Source organism: Coccinella septempunctata, chromosome 6, assembly GCF_907165205.1.
Source record: "Coccinella septempunctata chromosome 6, icCocSept1.1, whole genome shotgun sequence".
Classification (NCBI taxonomy): Eukaryota; Metazoa; Arthropoda; class Insecta; order Coleoptera; family Coccinellidae; genus Coccinella; species Coccinella septempunctata.
Genome location: NC_058194.1, coordinates 19,078,151 through 19,096,578, shown reverse-complemented (window position 1 = coordinate 19,096,578; position 18,428 = coordinate 19,078,151). Strand labels below are relative to the sequence as shown.

Genomic DNA, 18,428 nt, shown 5'->3' with positions numbered 1-18,428 from the left:
GTCTTTGTCCTTTAAGAGACAACATGCTATACTTGGCTACTAGGAATAAGACGTATTTTACTGAATACAAATCCGATCAAAAACAAAGTAATTTCTTACAGTATTCATGGCGTCATTTGTAACCAACAATAATGAGTAAGATATGCGAATTGCATCGATGCAAGAGACGTATCTCTAACAAGAAATAATTGGTGAAAAGCTCATATTGCTGCTGAATATCAAAAAGAGATTTGTAGGAGCCAAATTCCATACCTGACTTGTGGTTGATGCGTCATTAAGATCGAGGAAAATGACTCCTTAAAAATTTTTTACTTCTTACGGACCATAGGTTCGATGATAAATAAAAATGAAACGAAACAACTATCTGTCTCACTTCATCTTGGCGACCAACGTGGGGTCGCCATGGATAATTGGTTTGGTCACCTTTTCCGAAACACTAATTAAGTACAAATTGAATTATTGTTGTCTCAATTTTCTACCCAATTATTGGAGAAAACAATTTGTTTCAGCACAAACAATTCAAAATACATTTGAGAAGGAAAAAATGCACGCTAATAATAATAGATAAAAATTCCATAAATGTCATGTATAATAATGAAACAACGCGGATAAGATTTCCAGAAAGCTGTCGTTAAAATGATGTGGAACAAAATGAACAAACCAATTATTCCATCATGAGAAATTTAATAGAATTTGCCTATTGAAGTGATGAAAATTGATATTGATCGAATACTTCTTTCCTAGATATATAGGCTTCGAAATTCAAGAAATAATATAGCTACCTAAGAAGGACTTCGATATATTGGTCAATAATTTTCTATATTTTTTTCTCTAAGTATATCGAATTATTCGCAATTCACTTCCACTCACTCCTAATACCATAGAAAAAATGCAATAAGCAATCTTTAACCTCAGGTAAGGAATATTTATTTTTAGTCTTTCATTCGATGAAGCATTAGTTTCTGATAGATGGTAAATAATTGTCCACCTTACACTTGGATAAAAAATATTCGAATTTTATTCGGACAATTTTTTCCGGTGGAGCTAAAGCCCTTCAGAGGTAAGACCCTTAAGATGTATTTTTACAGGGTTAGGAAAAATTATCTGTTCGGGAGTGTTCGGTCGATTATTTCGAAATATACAGGGGTTATATGAATGTTGTAGGTCTGTTAACAATCTTCATATCTGCAATCAATTCAAATGAACATATTGCTCACAAAGTCGTGGAGAATGGAACACCCTGTACGTTTCTGCTTATTTTGATTGTCGGTTCAATTTGAAACATTTTTAACAACCATATGTTTCACCAAAAGTCATTATTTTCCTGCCAAGCTTTCTTTTACGTTTTTGTTCAAAGTTAACTTGTTAATTGACCCTTGAAACATGCGGTTTTCAAAATTTTGACTCGGAGTTGGACAACATTGAGATTTATTTATTTATTTATTAAACTTCACCCTTAAAGCCCCAGTTTGACCTATCCCAAAGTATACTCACAACCGTACTATTATTAGTTCTCAAATGAAAAGAATCACAAAAATTTCATAATTTTAGCTGTGATAGTTCCAGTTAAAATAAATAAATTCCTATCTTAGAAAGGCTCTTGCTCCATCATTATTGGAAAATGAATTTTTTATCGGTGCTGAATTATTGAACACTAACTCTGGGGCACCCTGTATTCAGGAGAAACAAAATGAACAAAATATATGGTTAATATATTACGCCATAATTGAAAAATTGAGATTCAGATACAAGCAATCATCGACAATTCTTCTGACAAAAATGTCCATAATTCGTTGAAAAAAATCGACTAATTAGAAGAAATTGCATACAGTTTATTGTCGTAGTCGAATCAATGAATCCTTCTAATTTCTATCAGTATAGTAACTCACCAATACCCGAAAAAGTTCGAAATTGTGGTACTATCGGTGTCACCAAATGCAGCACTGATATTCCCAAAGCCACTAAGATTCTCGTCACTATTACTCGTTGTCACCGAGGTGCAAATCCCGGTATCGTTAGACTCCGTTGACCTATCTTCGGTATCTTCACTTGTGTCGTCTTCTGCATCGTTATCGTTCTCTCCGTTACCACTAATTTTACCCAAGATATTCTTCACGAAACTCATATCCGCGCTTTCCCTGCCTGTTTTACGTAGCGAGAACTGTGATATGTTAAGATCAGTCAGTGAGACCAGTCGGAGTATGTTGAATAAAGGCTAAATTTAGCACAATCAAACGTACTCTCTTAGTTCATGGAAAGCCGATCTCCCATTTTCAATTTTCATTGTTCATTCTCCCGGACATCGTTCCCTAATAGTGAAAACATTTTCGAGCGTCGATTATAGTTCCTTTGAGAGTCTGAAGAATGGTTTCAGATCAGATCTTTGTAGTTGAAGATGAGAATTCGTGTCTAATACGAAACCTCTGATTATGAGGTGAGCGCAAAAATTATCTTTGCGTTGTACTGGTGACTTGCACCTTGAAGCTCCGTAGTACTTCAAGATGCTTATCACCAATAAAATCTTATGCGACAATTTTCGTAAACCCTTTGGCCTCCACCATAGTATATGGGAAAAATATATGAGTAAGCCTCCAATATTGATGGAACACAATATGTGATAGTATTCCGAGGAAAAGCATTCACAAAGATAGAAAAGTATAGGTCCATTCTAGGAATGCTTATACAGGGTGAGCCTTTCAGTCGTACAAATATTTTAACAGTAAATTCTTGAGATCAAAGGAAAAACTTTTTTCTTTTACCATTTTTTCGGAATCGGCTCAGTTCAAAAGATACAGGCTGTTGCAAAACCATAAAAAAATTCTTTTAGTTCTATCTCACAGACGGTTTTATCGAATGAGATGAATTCCGGAATACAGTTTCTCATTTATTTGATTAATCTTTTTCGAACACAAGATATCACCCACATCTTCCAGTTTTCCCATTAGCACCATTACGTGTCATAAAATAACAAAAATTCAAAGAATCCAACTCTTGAAACTAAGTTATCTAGGGAATATTTGAATGTTTTGTAAAATAAAAGTATTCTTCCTATTTTCTCGTTTGCCATTTTCGAGTAATTTCATGTTCAAAAATTAAAAAGTATCTGAGAATTCTGAAAAATTAGGTACCTACTTCGGCTGAATACAACTATGTTTAAAAGATCAAATGTGTAGTGTCACAGATGTAACCTAAAGAATCTACTGTTAAAATATATGTACGAGTAAAAGCAGTGAAAACATACCTGCAGGGTCAGGAAAAATCATGAAAACGGTCCATTATTTCAAATATGAAAATTTTAACAGCCCTACAACTTTAATTTAAAACACTTCCCGATAACCCCTGTATAGACCAAGAAACAATGTCATAAAAGATGGAAATGTGTATGGATAGGTATATATTAGGTTTTTGCGATTCGTTTTGTTAGTTTTCTTCAAAAATTCAATATATTTTCTTTCATCAATTGAACGTGATTTCCATCTAATTGAACCTAGTTTTGTTAAGCTTTTGTCCTAGTAACCATAAGGGAATAACCCCCATTAAGTTAAAATTCAGTTGAAAATGAGTTATGTCATCATGATGCAGGTACAACATACATAATGTCCCAAAGCTAGTGAATCAAACGTCACACCACGATAGAGTAGACCAAATACTATTGAATGAGACCTGAAGTTGCCGATTTTCGAACAATTTTTTTCAATCACAGGGCCAGTTTGTGAAAGAAAATAGCGATATTGAATCATATTAATCCTAGATTATTGTTTTATTATACCTAATTTAAATTATTTCAAGTAGTTAATCGAAAACCTAAGTGAATGTTAATTAAAACAATTGTTTTTACTACATAATTTTTATTATTCTGAATAAACCCCCTTTATAGGGGTGATAATATGGGCGAAAAAAGCTGTCCCTAATCACAAATTGGCCCTGTGATTAGAAAAATTGACCGAAAATCGGCAATTTCAGGTTAGGTTTTTTCGGAAATGTTACATTTTTTCTCAACTAATGTTGGTGTCATTCGATAGTATTTGATCTACTTTATCGTGGTGTGACGTTTGATTCACTAGTTTTGGGACAGCCTGTATATGAGAAAATTTTCCCCTCACGTCTTTAGTAGCCATTAAATTTCAATAGAAGGACTCTAGTAAAAAATTATAATCAGATCGGTTACAAATGAATACAATTCAAAATTATTGTATTATCCATGAGTAGTGGCAACAGTGATAATATCTGGCAGCTGAGTCGATGTTATTTAGTTATAAGTCTATTTACAGCTCGTGCATGCAATCCTTGAAAGCTAGACAGGTTGACGATTGATAGTAAAATAGTTTTACGAAAAAGTAGACACTTTACTCTGGCTCTTTATTCGCTGTAAATACACCAACACGTTGTAATTTGAAATTTATCATTATTATTAGTAGGCGTATAAAACGACCTCTTTCTGAGTCCATAAGGACGTCTAACACATTATTAATTTTTCTTTCTTTCCCTTCTTCTGATCCTAGTATAGTTATCGATTCATTAATTTATTGAGTGTTCGTTTCAAAATTTTAGAGAGGCTTATTCTTTTTAGGATTGAATCGACTCTAGTACACACTTTCCAAAATTGTCATAATAATAATAATAATAATATAATAATAATTTATTGATCCCTTAAGGCATAACAGAATATGTGTGAGACAAGTCAAGAATACAAAAATTAAACCTATCGATATAAAATTAAACCTATTGATACAAAAGACAAGGGGGTTTCGGGTTTCAGCCTCACCACTTTCATTGAAGGCTTCAATCATAAACTAAAAACAGGTACAGTATTTGCGAATTTATCTGTAGCATATATGATTCAGTATGGAAGGATGGTTTGATTTTCAAACTTTTTACTCATCTGAAGTGTTGAAAGATGGTTCGCCTACTATAAAAAATGCTGTCAGAAGGTTTCGTGTTTTTGTTGATGTTAATAGAATTAATTTCCAAACTTTGAATCAGGGCCGGCGCGAGTAATTTCGGCGCTTGAAGCAAAAAAATTTTCGGCGCCCATGCCAAAATGTATCAATATATCAATAATAAAATGTACAGGTTGGGCAAATTTCGCACAACAGCTTTTAAACCAGAGGAGATAGAGAAACTAACAAGAGTAGTAGTCATTTTTGGACACTTCTTTTGTTTTCAAGTTATAAGGGAAAATTTTAAAAATAGGGATATCGAAATAAATCTATATCTCGGCTAATACTGATGATAGAGCTCTGAAATTAAAACATTATACAGGCCCTTTTTTACGTAGAATCCAGTGGCGTGCTCGCCACTGGATTTTATCAGGATTTTTAATTACGAAGCTATGACCCAAAGTTATGTTTTTTTAAATGGGAACACTAGATTTCTGTGCAATTTTTCGAAAGCTCAATTTTTACTGATTATTCATAGAAAGAATGACATTGCCGGAAGGAGGCTGTTCTTGGTATAGGAAGCTGTATGCTCGTCCAAATTTGAAACCATAGAAATATTGAGAAGAACAGTTTTTGATCATATTTTATTATTTATATTGATACAAACCATATGAATGAATGGTTTATTGGTGTATCTACAATTGTAAAAATTGTTTCCACAAGTCAGGTAAACATCAACATCGACACAAGTTTATATAGAATATACACAATTATTGTAAAAACGACAGGACGTGACAAATTGAAACTTAACAAATAAGATAAACAAAGTTTACAATCTCATGACTTCCAGAACGAATTAAACTCATCAATCGAATAAAAAACATTGTCCAACAATATTTCCTTAATTTGCTTTTTAAATTTGACATATGAAAGGTTTCTCAGCTCGGCAGGCAGTCTATTATATAACGACGCTGCATAGTACTCCGGGTTGCTTTGGGATTTTTTCAGTCTCAAGAAATTTTTTCTGATTAGGGATTTATTTCTTGTGTCATATTCGTGTACGTCGGATTGCAAAGGATAATGCTTGTCGCTGCCGTGGATGTAAAGTAAGTTTTCTAGAATAAAGATTGATGGAAAAGTTAAAATTCTCAACTTTTCGAAAACTAATGATGACAATATGATGTTAAATATTTTTGAAATCAGTAAAAATTAAGCTTTCAGAAAATTGCACAAAAATCTAGTGTTCTCATTCAAAAAGACTTTGGGTCATAGCTTCGTAATAAAATATCCTGCTAATAAGGCGAGCACACCACTGGATTCTACGTAAAAAAGTGCCTGCATAATGTTTTGATTTCAGAGCTCTATCATAAGTATTAACGGAGATATAAATTTATTTCGATATCGGCGTTTTTCCAATTTTCGAAAAAAAAAGAAAGTGGCCAAAAATGACCACTACTCTTGTTAGTTTCTCATGAAAAGAGAACGAGAATGGAAAATCCGATTTTGTCTATCTTCTCTAGTTTGAATGCTTTAGTGCTAAAACATCGAAATTTGCCCAGCCTGTACAGGGTGCTGTCTACTGTGGGGATCTCGAGAACTATAGCAGCTAGAAGAAAACAGATCATTTTTAGATTTCGTGTTATAAACAAAAATTGAGATTTTGACGATTCCGAAAAGTTCTCATAACTTTTTTGTCTTTGAAGTTACAGATCTGAAACTTGAACCTTCTTAGGCACTTTCATACGTAGAATTTACTGATAAAAGATTTTTTTCCAATTCAAAAATAACAAATTCAATAAAAGTTTTCATTTAAAAAAATTAAAGTTCACCTAATGATTCGAAATGAAAAAAATATTTTGAGGTCATCAGTGGATTCTACGTAAAAAAGTGCCTGTAGAAAGTTCAAGTTTCAGATTTGTAACTTCAAAGACAAAAAATTTATGAGAACTTTACGAAGTTGTAAAACTCAAAAGCGAAGTATCGTAGCAGGCTGCGGTTTTCACCACTCTTAGTTTCTCCGAAAAAGAGCTCGGAAATGAGTCATCCGTTTTCTTCTAGCTGCTATAGTTCTCGAGATCCTCTCAGTAGACAACGAATTTTGCCCACCCTGTACTTCATCACTAACAACGCCCACCCCACAAAAAAAAATCCGCTCCGATGATAATACACACATTTCTTCTTCCCATGAATAATTTTGAATAAGAGCGTAAAAAAAATTAAATTCTACTGAATGAGGAATATTTGAAATTGAAGATGAAATTCCAAAAGGCGGATGGTAAACTGAGCCTACATGCCGCCCCTCAGAAAGTGGCGCCTGAAACGTTCGCTTCACTGTTTCACCCCTAACGCCGGCCCTACTTTGAATAACGGTCACTAGAATCAGTTTTATCTCCTCTTTTTTTCAATTCAATTTTGAGGAAATACCCACTTTTTCGAGTGGCGTTTGCGTCCTAGCCCAAAAAAAATCAAGGATTCATGTTTCCATTCAAATTATCATTAAAATATAGTAAATTGAGTTCAGCTTTGGTGATTCTCTGTTGGAACACAATATCAATACTAAATATCTAGGACTTAAGCTGGATTCCTCGCTGAATATCAAAGCCCATTAAGAGAAATTGCGTCCAAAGTTAAAAAACTCGGAATAATATCCTCCATAAACATAAACTAGATAGTATACTTAAAAGGGTGCTGATGCAACCACTCTTCGAAAGGTAGCCCTAGCTTTGGTTTTTTCGACTGCTGAATATATTGTCGCCCCCTTTGGGTATATAGTGCTCAAGAAATCGTTCTATGAAAATGATTACTGGAACTATTAGATCTGCACCTATGTGATTACCAGTTCTTTCAAACATTGTACCTCCTCATATTCGTAGACAGGCTGCAGTTATAAATTCTTGGAATAAATTTTACCATCTGGTTAATCATTGTCCCATTTATAAATTTCATAATGGTTTTAGGGCTACACAAACAGTTTCCAAATCTTTTTCGAATTGGGTTGTGAATTTTAGGTCAATCTGACATAAAGAAGTTAATTTTATTATCACACATTTCTATTTTTTTTTATTCAGTTGAAATTTTCTGGTAACTTGGAGAAGACTGCCTAGATTTTCTTTTTCTTCGAGGAAAGAATACATTTTTACAGTGAAAAATGCCCTTCAATAATAAAGATTTCAGCTCATTTTGTAAACAATTTAATTTCTTACAATCCACATGGAGAAAGAGTTTTTTTATTGGGCCTTTCCCTAAGCTCTTGTATAATACGCCAAAGTGTATGGTATGCAGTTAAGCTTTTTCTGCTAAACTCAATCACACATGTCATAGTTATTGTGTGGTGTTGAAAAATTTTATGCAGAAGAATATAATGTTTTAGTTTATTGACCAAAATTCCTCCAAAAATTACAATAAATATAATTATGCGCCAAGTAAGAAATCGAACGGAAAAACATATGCCATATGGCATATTGCTCTCTGCATTATCCTATTTAAATTAGGGATATAAGAGATCTTTTTTTATTCAGATTCCACTTTGGACTTTTTTGGTTTTAAATTTCATTTTTTTGAAAAATAGTCTATACCTACATCTTGTTATCGTCATCGATATCAAAAGGCAATAAATGAGTAGTGGATATCTACCTATCCTTTCATTATATTATTTACGTATTATGGATGATATCGTGAGCAAAGAAGGAAAAATAACTGAAAACTGAACAATATAAAAATAAACCTATCTGAATACAAAACGTCCTGATACATATGCCTTTCCAATAACACTGTCTTAATAAATATTTCGTGTTCTTCAAAATTTCTTCCTATAACTTCTTTACCCGCTCCTAAATTCGAATTTATCGTGAACTGATTGATCTAAGATAAGGTAACTCGATCTCGTAATATCAGAGCTTCATATGAAATATTCTTCCTTTCATAGACGAAAACAAATTCAAATATTTCTAGAAACAAGAAGACGGTTATTTTTTGGCAAACTATTTGATAGATAATTATTATGAACCGAGAAGAATTCGCAGTGAATGTCAGTTTTCTCCCGAGGAGGTACAACAAGCATTTCATCTGATCCAACAACTAAAATAATACAATAAAAACATTCATTGCTACCCACTAGTTTATTAGCGAACAGGTGTAGTTAACAATTGCCAACATACTGTGAACGTGTAACCAACACCCAGGATGATTATTTATCCGTTTATACTTACACGAATTAAAACTAATAAGCAACTATAAATTCAATTAGTTCTGGGTTTGAGTTGTACTTAAATTCCGATGTATGATGAGGAATTAATTAGTAAGTAATTCATCTAAAGACAACAAGTCAAATGAACTCAGTATAGATATATGTACTTAAAGTTCAATTGAAATAAGATCATCAGGGCCAGTGATAATTTGAATGCATAATTAGATATAAGTGTCCATATTCTTTTGAAAGAAAAAACATTTCTAAGGGGGTGGATGTTTTCATATTCCTTTCATAGGTGTTTCAGGATTATCTTTTCATTCTAAACAACACTCCATAATCAGAAAATATTTTTTACGTGGACTTTACTGCTATTTTCGAATGTAAATCGCATTTCGAAAATGAAAAATATTATTTTATTCTCAAATTTGACTGACGCTGAATTGACATCATCGAGCAGGACTTGACTTTTCATTCAGAAATAATTCCTATTCAATTTTAGTCAGCCTCGAAACAAAAGATCAATAAACTTCAACAATTCCTAACAATATCAAAATATTTTGACATTGAATGAATGTATTTGTTTGAATCGTCCAACAGTACAACGAATTGGTTTTGGTGGGAATGAATAGACCAAAAATTTCTCAACAACCCAAAAGAGACACTCTGAAACCGCCAGTAGCATGTCCGTGGGTAGCTAACCAGCCTTATCCATCTCCACTTACTAATAAAAACAGAAACAGTAGCCAAAGACGTAATTCAAATATGCAAACAAATAACTGCCTCAATAATCACTGGGTGAGTATCATCAATTAATTCCAACTGCTCTGTCGAAAGATGTAAATGAGTTTGAGGATTTCAAAATAAACTTCATGTGTGAAAAGCTGCGAAAGTTTTACAGGGTGTTTGAGTTGTGGTTGTGCTGCGAAGAAGCAGAGATTTATATATTTTCGTTAAGTATTTTTCAAAGAAAATGAACTCACATTCCAGTCGAATCAGGCTTCAATTCCTACAAAGTGTTTAATTGTTTTGAGGGCTTAATTAGTGACCCTTTAGGTTTTCTACTTCGAGTAAACTTAGCAGAGCTCTTGTTACCCAAAATGTGTCTTAATTTTTTTTTTTTTAGTTTTATCTTACAAGAAAATCTATTACCTATTAACGAAATTGTATGCTAGATAATTCTGCGCCTCATGAAAAGTAGAGGAGTATTTTTCAAACAAACGGATACAACACTAGATTTTCTAAACCCTTCAGAAAATCCTAATATCGCCCAAGAACGTTTTCCAAAGTTGTAGAGTACCTACTAAATTCTGCTTTGAATGATGAACATTTACCTTCATCCACCTGAAGATGCTATAGCTATACTGAAACACGCGTTGTTACCTATTAGATAACTCATGCTAGTGAAAATCTGGTATTTAAGTTATCAGTTAAGAAAAAAATTATTGAAACAATTCCAACTAATATTTACTATTGAAATTTTTTTCACAAATAACCAAGCCGATTCGCTTATAGTTAATATCTAGTTGTTACAAGACTGAATGAGAATTTTTAATGACAAAATTAATTATTTTGTTCAATAACTTGCGGATTTTCAGGAAGGTAGTTGATGAGTGTACGCATGAAGAGTAATTTATTAAATTTCTTCTCGTCTATCAGGATGATAGACACTGCTCCAAATTTCTAAAGATTTCATAAAGTAGGTTTGAAAATTGATTGGGAATAGTCTGTTATAGTAATGCTCTTGAATATTCATTGTTGGAATGAAAAAGTGAACGAATGTATTTTTCGTTCAATTTAAACAGACCATATTTAGTTTGTTTTTTTTTTTTCGGAGAATTTTTGAGCTTCTTTATGGATTGATTTTTTAAAAATATTTTATCTAAGCTATTGCTGTCTCTTTTGAAACCATAATATTGGAAAATATTCAACATTCAACGAAGATGCCCTTTGCAGCATGGACAATTCTTGACACCAAGGCACAGGGTGATTCATTAGGAGTGAATCTTATTACAAACACAGGCTGAAAAAGAGATTTGAAATGGTAGTTTTCAATCAGATGGCTAACAGAATAGTATAATTGCCGTTTCGAAAAAATTTCATTATTAGGGTTGGTAAAGAGTACTGAAATTGGAAACTACTCTTTCTACTTCGCAGAAATAGGTCCTTTCGTTTGCATAAAAAGTGTAGGACTCGATTTTAGCATTCGTTCGTTGATTGAATTCACACCAGTATAGGAGAGTTGTAGTTTATCTACATCTCCTTTTGACTATGTGTAGATAAACTACACTTCCTACTTCCTCTACACTGGTGTAAATCAAATCGAGTGTAGAAAAGCGCTACACTTTTTATGCAAACGAAAGGACCTATTTGCTCAGGTCTTTTTTCATATTTTCTATTTTCGAGTGGTGAGAAGAATAAAAAAAAACTGTACCTAACTTTCGTAAACATGACGTTTTTTTCTGGGAAATGTTGAATGCATCCCAAAGAGACACTTTCAACATTGTAAATTTAACCCTCTAATGCCCAAGTTTTTTTTTCCTTTTTAAAATTATTTCCGTATAGTTTCAAGTTAGCTTATGTATAATCTACATCTTTTTTCGCAAATAGTTAACTGATTTACATTAACACCTGTTCTCACAAAATGAACCTATACTGAAGGCGTACATGGGCAGTTGAACTGAAAAACTAACAGGGAATAATTTTGTATCCCCTTATATGCAACCAGTCTCATGGCGGACTAGGGTATTAGAGGGTTAATTCAAAATAATGTTCCTTTTGAGGTCTTCTGACTGGCATGATTCATGCATGAAATGAATTAATAAACCTACAAATTAATGGGGCATTTGCCTTTATTTCTGATAAAAAAAAATGCCCCTACAGTACCTATATACCTTCAACGAATATTTCGCGAGTTATAACAGTTTATATTTGAGATGGGGGATGGGCATGCACGATCGATTAATAGATTCTGCGTCTGCGTGTATGAGCACCGAATGTAAAGATGCGTTATCAAAGATTATAATAACAAGTTATCTATAACTTTTTAAGCCTATAATACCAAAGTATTGTGAGTTGACTAATTACAAATTTAGACCGTTATGTTCTACAGATGGAGTAACAATCCAATAATTGTTCCTTTTACCATTCAGATGACGCAGTTATGAAGTGATTTGTGTGAAAGAGATTGTCATGGATAAATTTCTTGTGAAAAAATTCGTCGTAGACCTAGTAATTCAATGAAGCGCAATAGTATCAAGCGTTTACAATACAAAAATGTCATTGAATAATATAAACATGTTTATTGTTTTCGATTTCTGTTTTAAAGTAAGGACTGCTCAAAATGTCTTCAAGTTTATCAGTGCGTATACAACGCCAAAAATATTTATTCATTATTGAATTTAATGAATAATCGGGAATAGATAAAAATAAAACTTTCGATAATAAGGGGTGAAAAAATATTATTCATATGCCCTTTTTTTTTCAGGAGGGCTCATCCCCCCAGAACGGCTGCACTCAGCAAAACGAGAATTCATCCTTCTGTTCGATGCAACAATCATCGAATCAGTTCTTCCTGTTTCTTCGGCTGATGCAGCTTTTTCCGCATACCCATCCTGCCACCCTCCACAGTGTCATGTACATTTGCAAAAACGATTTCTTTTGTGCCATCGATAAACTCCTGTACGCGAAAAGATGCAAGATTTTATATAATAATCGACGAAACCAGATTCAGCAGAGAGTGAATGAAAAATTCACGGTTATCAATCATATCCAGAGTCCAGAAGTTAACCATATCAAAAGATCGTTCACGAAAAGTCGAACAGATGAAGAAAATGAATGTGATAGAGAGGCCAAAGTGATGAAAATGAACGTGGAAGAGGTTCGAGTAGAAGAATTAGGCGAGAATGTAAACGAGGTTGCCAGATCTGATGGAGTGAAGATTTGTGAGAAACTTCCAGGTGCGTCATAATGACTATCATTTTATGCAGGAAGAAACAATTTTTTTCAATAGGTCTTCATCTCCAGTTTCTTCTTTTATCGCTTCTTTTTCTTCTTCCATGACATTTGTACGCTCTCATAATGGCCAGCAGTACATATATGAATCAATTCTGTCGATGTGTTCTTTCCATTCAATCCTATTTTCTTTCATTATCTCGTTTTTAACGAAGATATTCATATCTTCTCTATGTATCTTTTCTTATTCTGTTTAGTCTTTGCAACATCTCACTTTCATAAAGAAATTAATTTCCTGAGGTTGTTTCATTCTGTTTTCTTCTTCTGTCGATGTTTTCAGCTATGTGAAGCTGGCACCTCCAAATGCGAATTTTGAAACAAAAATTTCAGGGTCGTTTGTCTATCGTAAGTCCATGTTTGTCCACCCTTTTTTTTTCATTTGTCCAGGCACCGTTTTAGATATGTCGGAAAAGAATTTTTTTCGGTTCATTTTCTGAGCAGGACCCCCAAATCGCAAAAACTTATTTTGAATGGTACAGATCGTTTGTCCAACATAAGTCCGCTTTTGTCCACCAAAGTTTTTCATTTGTCCAACCACAGTACCATAGAAATCAATCTTTGAAAATTTTTGAAAGTGTGAAGTGGAACCCCCAAATGAAAATTTTTGAACCAAATTTCAGGATCGTTTGTCCATCGTAGGTCCATGTTTGTCCACCTTTTATTTTCATTAGTCCAGGCACCGTTTGACAGATATGGAAAAAGAAGTTGTTTTGGTGCATTTTCTGAGTAGCACCTACAAATTGCAGAAACGTATTTTTAATGGTATAGATCGTTTGTCCAAACTAAGTCCACTTTTGTCCACCCAATTTTTTTCATTTGTCCATCCACAGAACCATAGAAATCCATCTATGCAAATTTTGTAAAGTGTGAAGTTGGCACCCCCAAATGAAAATTTCAAACCAAAATTTCAGGATCGTTTGTCCATCGTAGGTCCATGATTGTCCACCTTTTTTTTTCCATTTGTCCAGGACCAAATGGTTGCGCTGAGATGGATGAAATTCTCAGATTTATTACTAGAAAAGTTGCTCTTTCAGAATATGTATCACAATTCTATCTACGGTTACTTTTTTTTGAGAAATAAACGACTCGAAAGCTGACCTTCGAATAATCCTAAAAAAGCTGGGTTCAGTTAAAAATTCGTCAAGACCGAACGGTTCCGCCGAGATGAATGAAATTCTCAGATTTATTACTAGAAGAGTTGCTCTTTCAGAATATGTATCACATTTCCATCTACGGTTACTTATATTGAGAGATAAACGACTCGAAATCTGACCTTCAAATAATCCTGAAAAACCAGGGTTCAGTTAAAAATTCGTCAAGACCGAACGGTTGCGCCGAGATTAATGAAATTCTTAGATTTATTACTAGAAGAGTTGCTCTTTCAGAATATGTATCACATTTCCATCTACGGTTACTTATATTGAGAGATAAACGACTCGAAATCTGACCTTCAAATAATCCTGAAAAACCAGGGTTCAGTTAAAAATTCGTCAAGACCGAACGGTTGCGCCAAGATGGATGAAATTCTCAGATTTATTACTAGAAGAGTTGCTCCTTCAGAATATGTATCACATTTCCATCTACGGTTACTTCTATTGAGAGATAAACGACTCGAAATCTGACCTTCGAAAAATCCTGAAAAAGCTGGTTCAGTTAAAAATTCGTCAAAACCGAAGGTTGCACCTAGATGGATGAAATTCTCAGATTTATTACTAGAAGAGTTGCTCTTTCAGAAAATGTATCACATTTGTCTTGAACTGTTTCAAGGTATGATATCTAGTTTAAACCACCATAACCACGAAATTTTCCTGAAGAATTGTCCCATACGTCAAAAAGGCACACAGATAAATCATGATTCAGAATATGATATAATAATTGGGAATTATCATTTCAAAACTCAGGGAGTTTCACCACTTTCGGCTACCCTACAAAGTCAAAAATAATTTTAGTTTATGCGCTACTTAGAGTCGATTCTACAAAAGTTTGAATCATTCTCCTAGTCCGAAATTTCTAAGAGTTATCGACCGATCTACTACCGTTGACTCACCCTGTATATGTTTCATAAAAATACTTTTTATACGGCGAACCTAGATATTAAGTATATAAAATGAAAAATTTCAAATAATAAAAAATTCACAAAAAGTACACAAGCTTTCTATAACAATAACCAGTATATAGTTCTTCCAAAAAATTCATGAAACTTTTTTACGAAACATAGTTTTTCGCAGTGACACAAAAAGTTAAGTAGGAGAGATTTATAAACACTCACCCTTTATATACATAATGACTTGAATCAATATGGATTGATGCTTCACTTTCTGGTAATTGAGCTCAAATAAATGATTGGAACAACATTTTTCATCAACCTTCATAACGTTACTGGAATATTTTTTTTTTGGAATCAACCTCTTGAGTCGAAAAGGCTTTTATTGAAGATAGGAGCAAAAATTGTGTGGTTGTGTGGTTATAAATTGACCTAGGTTTTTATAAGTATCGTCAACCCTAATGAAACACAAACAATCAAAAATTTGGAATTCTAGGAACCAATAAAGAACAATTCCGTTATATCTTGCAGAAAGTAAAAATTGAAGTGAAAAAAATACTATTTCTACCAAAAAACTAAGGTTCACAAAGGTTGCGATAACAATAGAGTGCTAAGAAACAATTCAAAATATGGGAAAAAATTTTATGAAGCTGTCTAATAAGAAAACTTGAAATGATATCAAAATTATCAATGATATAAAGCGTGAAGATTAAAATTTAAATCGTCATATTATGTATTCGAAAACAATGGAGAACGTAACAAACTCCCTTACCTTTGAAACAACCACATTTTCAAACCTTATGGGAAAACGCGAACATGTTCAAGAGAAACAAACGTCCGTTTATTGAAATGACTGACACCAGTTGACTCGTATTAACCGTGAAATATCAACGTACACAAATGCGTTTGTTCAACCATAATTAGCTATTATTTTTCCTATTTCGATCGTCAAGAAAAGCAAATCATGTCGTCTAAATATAAAAATAAAAGGAGGCATTCCCTTGTCCACTGCCAACTCCATTGGAATTCCCGCATTACTTTTGTCGTGTCAACAACTGAAACTGAACTTTCTCTACTACGATCAACTACGAATATCGAGCTTTTTATGACTTTTGGAAGCATATCTCAATCTATTTCACCTTGGTAATATGGTAACCGAACAGAACTCTAAAATGCCATTCATTATTTAACATAATATGACTATATAACTATCAATTATAGCTTTTAATATTCTATTTTAAGCGAGAAGTGTAGATCAGGTATGGATGAATTTTTAATTCATTGTTCAGAATCTAAAATCTCAAGAATAAAGTTCTATAATTTCGAAGGACTTACCTTCTTCAAGCTTGAATGAATGGTCTTCAAATATGTAACACAGAAGACCAACATATGAAAATAAAAGTGAGTGTTTTTGAAGGACAAATTCACTATGCTGATAATGTCTTTAAAAATTCTATATTGTCGTGCCTAAAACCTCTGAACATTCATCCAAATTCACTAGACAACCCTCAGAAAATGACATAATTATCCCTACAGTTATGATGTGCAGAGGATTAATTATGTTTCCATACATTCTTACTATTAAGGGTTTTCGCAAGGTGGAATTCAATAACCATTCTTCATGGTTAATTTCTCCGAAAAGAGTAGCACGAAAGATTATTAACTTCCTGAATATGAAAAGGAAAACGTTTCAGGCAATAGTATTGTTCATCTAAAACAATAGGTACAAAAACTATTTTAATGAATTTTCATTTCCACAACAGATTGGTTTTCAAAAGTTTGACCGAGTTATAGATGAATTTAGAGATTAAATGTAATAATAAGCAGAAGTTGAGAAAATTGATATAAGCGAAAAATGAAAAAAAAATCGAAAGATACAACGAATATATTTTTATTAACGAGAAACATTATTACAGGACAAGAAATAATAATTGCGAAACTACTTTGCATCAAAATTCAGAAATAGGTACATACATTTTAACCTATAAAACATTTTTGGTCGGCGGCAAAATTTCTTACAATTAATAACTTAACAGTACTTAAATATGTAACATTTTTCAAATTTTTATATAATTTTTTTTTATTTTCCAGTTTTAAACTTTTTATATATTTCAATTTTCATATTTTTTCTTTTAGTTATAAGAGTCAGTAAGAATTACATTTTATGTGTGAAAATTCGAAACATTTTTCATTGAAACTAAGGTCATCACAAACACCCTTGTTCTTTGAAATTTCATGGGTGATATCCAATTCTATTTTGACTGAATCAAGATATTTGAGAAAATTCGAATAATCGATAAATTAGATGTAATTGTCATGAAATCATGACACTTTTATGACAGAAAAGAGTGTATCCTCAATATAGGTTATGTTAATCGGTAGGAACAAAACTACCGAACACCCAAAAAAGTACTATTTAAGACAATCACTTTTTTCATTTTTTCTGAAAGAAAATGATAATCGTTGTAATTTTCACTTTTATCTACATCTTCGACATTCCTATCAGACTCACATTTGACACGATTTGCCCTACGAAGAAGGTATGATTTGAAATTGTCGTAAGTATAAAAATCCGGTAATTGTTCTACTGACTCCAACACATTTTTCGGTGTTACATTTTTCCCAATACACAAATTTTCACTGATCACATAACTTTCTGATAAAATCTCAGAGGCGGACTCGACAGAACTCAAGTGTGGATCAAAAGGAGAAGTTTTCTCTTCGTTTAATTTCTCAGCTCTTGGCTTGAAATGATCTGTTTCAACGTTCAACCTTGTTTTCTTCATCTGGGAAATTTGTTCACGCTGCATGATGATTCTACGGTTTACAGGATTTGCACGCCTTATGCTTTCATATTCACAATTAAGCTCTTGGAACTCCCTCAATAAATCATGGCATTTTTTGAGTTTTTCTTTGAAGCATCTCTCATGAGTTGTGTCTAGAGGTTGGTCATATGTTTCCTCTGTTGGACTCGTACAATAATTGGATGACAGAGGTGGATCTGAGCACTGAGCTGTCAATTTGCTCCTTGCGGAAGTCCCTTCCGGTTGTAAAATAGTGGGGATTTTTTCGGTTACTTTTTCTGATTCTGGGGACTCTGCATCTACCTTGCTTTGGCTACTTCTTGATATAGGCACATTTTCATCCCTTATATTTTCCACTGGAGGATCAGAAATTTTCTCAACTTCTTTCCCATTAATTTTTTCAGTATCCATCTTGGAATTCAATTTTTCTGAGTTGCTATAGGGCTTTGCTCCAGTTGCTGGCACAACTTTTTCTTTTGGAATACTCTGTTCCTCCTCCA

General features: G+C 33.2%; 2 protein-coding genes across 5 annotated transcripts in view; one reads left to right on the top strand and one right to left on the bottom strand.

Moving 5' to 3' along the window:
• Positions 1-16,223, bottom strand: part of LOC123314950 (protein FAM184A) — a 37,537-nt gene extending 21,314 nt beyond the window's left edge. The window contains exon 1 of one of the 2 annotated variants that reach the window (XM_044900430.1): positions 15,897-16,223. In XM_044900430.1, the coding sequence (XP_044756365.1) occupies positions 15,897-15,913 (17 nt within the window). In that variant the 5' untranslated portion in view covers positions 15,914-16,223. Of the gene's footprint in view, positions 1-1,889; positions 2,163-15,896 lie in introns of those variants that run through there. The other variant, XM_044900429.1, reaches the window with a different exon arrangement.
• LOC123314956 overlaps positions 9,000-18,428 on the top strand; it is a 32,757-nt gene continuing 23,328 nt past the window's right edge. For 2 of the 3 annotated variants that reach the window (XM_044900442.1, XM_044900441.1), the window contains exons 1-3: positions 9,000-9,177; positions 9,569-9,864; positions 12,554-13,025. In XM_044900442.1, coding sequence (XP_044756377.1) covers positions 9,691-9,864; positions 12,554-13,025 — 646 coding nt within the window. In that variant the 5' untranslated portion in view covers positions 9,000-9,177; positions 9,569-9,690. The remainder of the gene's footprint in view (positions 9,178-9,568; positions 9,865-12,553; positions 13,026-18,428) is intronic. The other variant, XM_044900444.1, reaches the window with a different exon arrangement.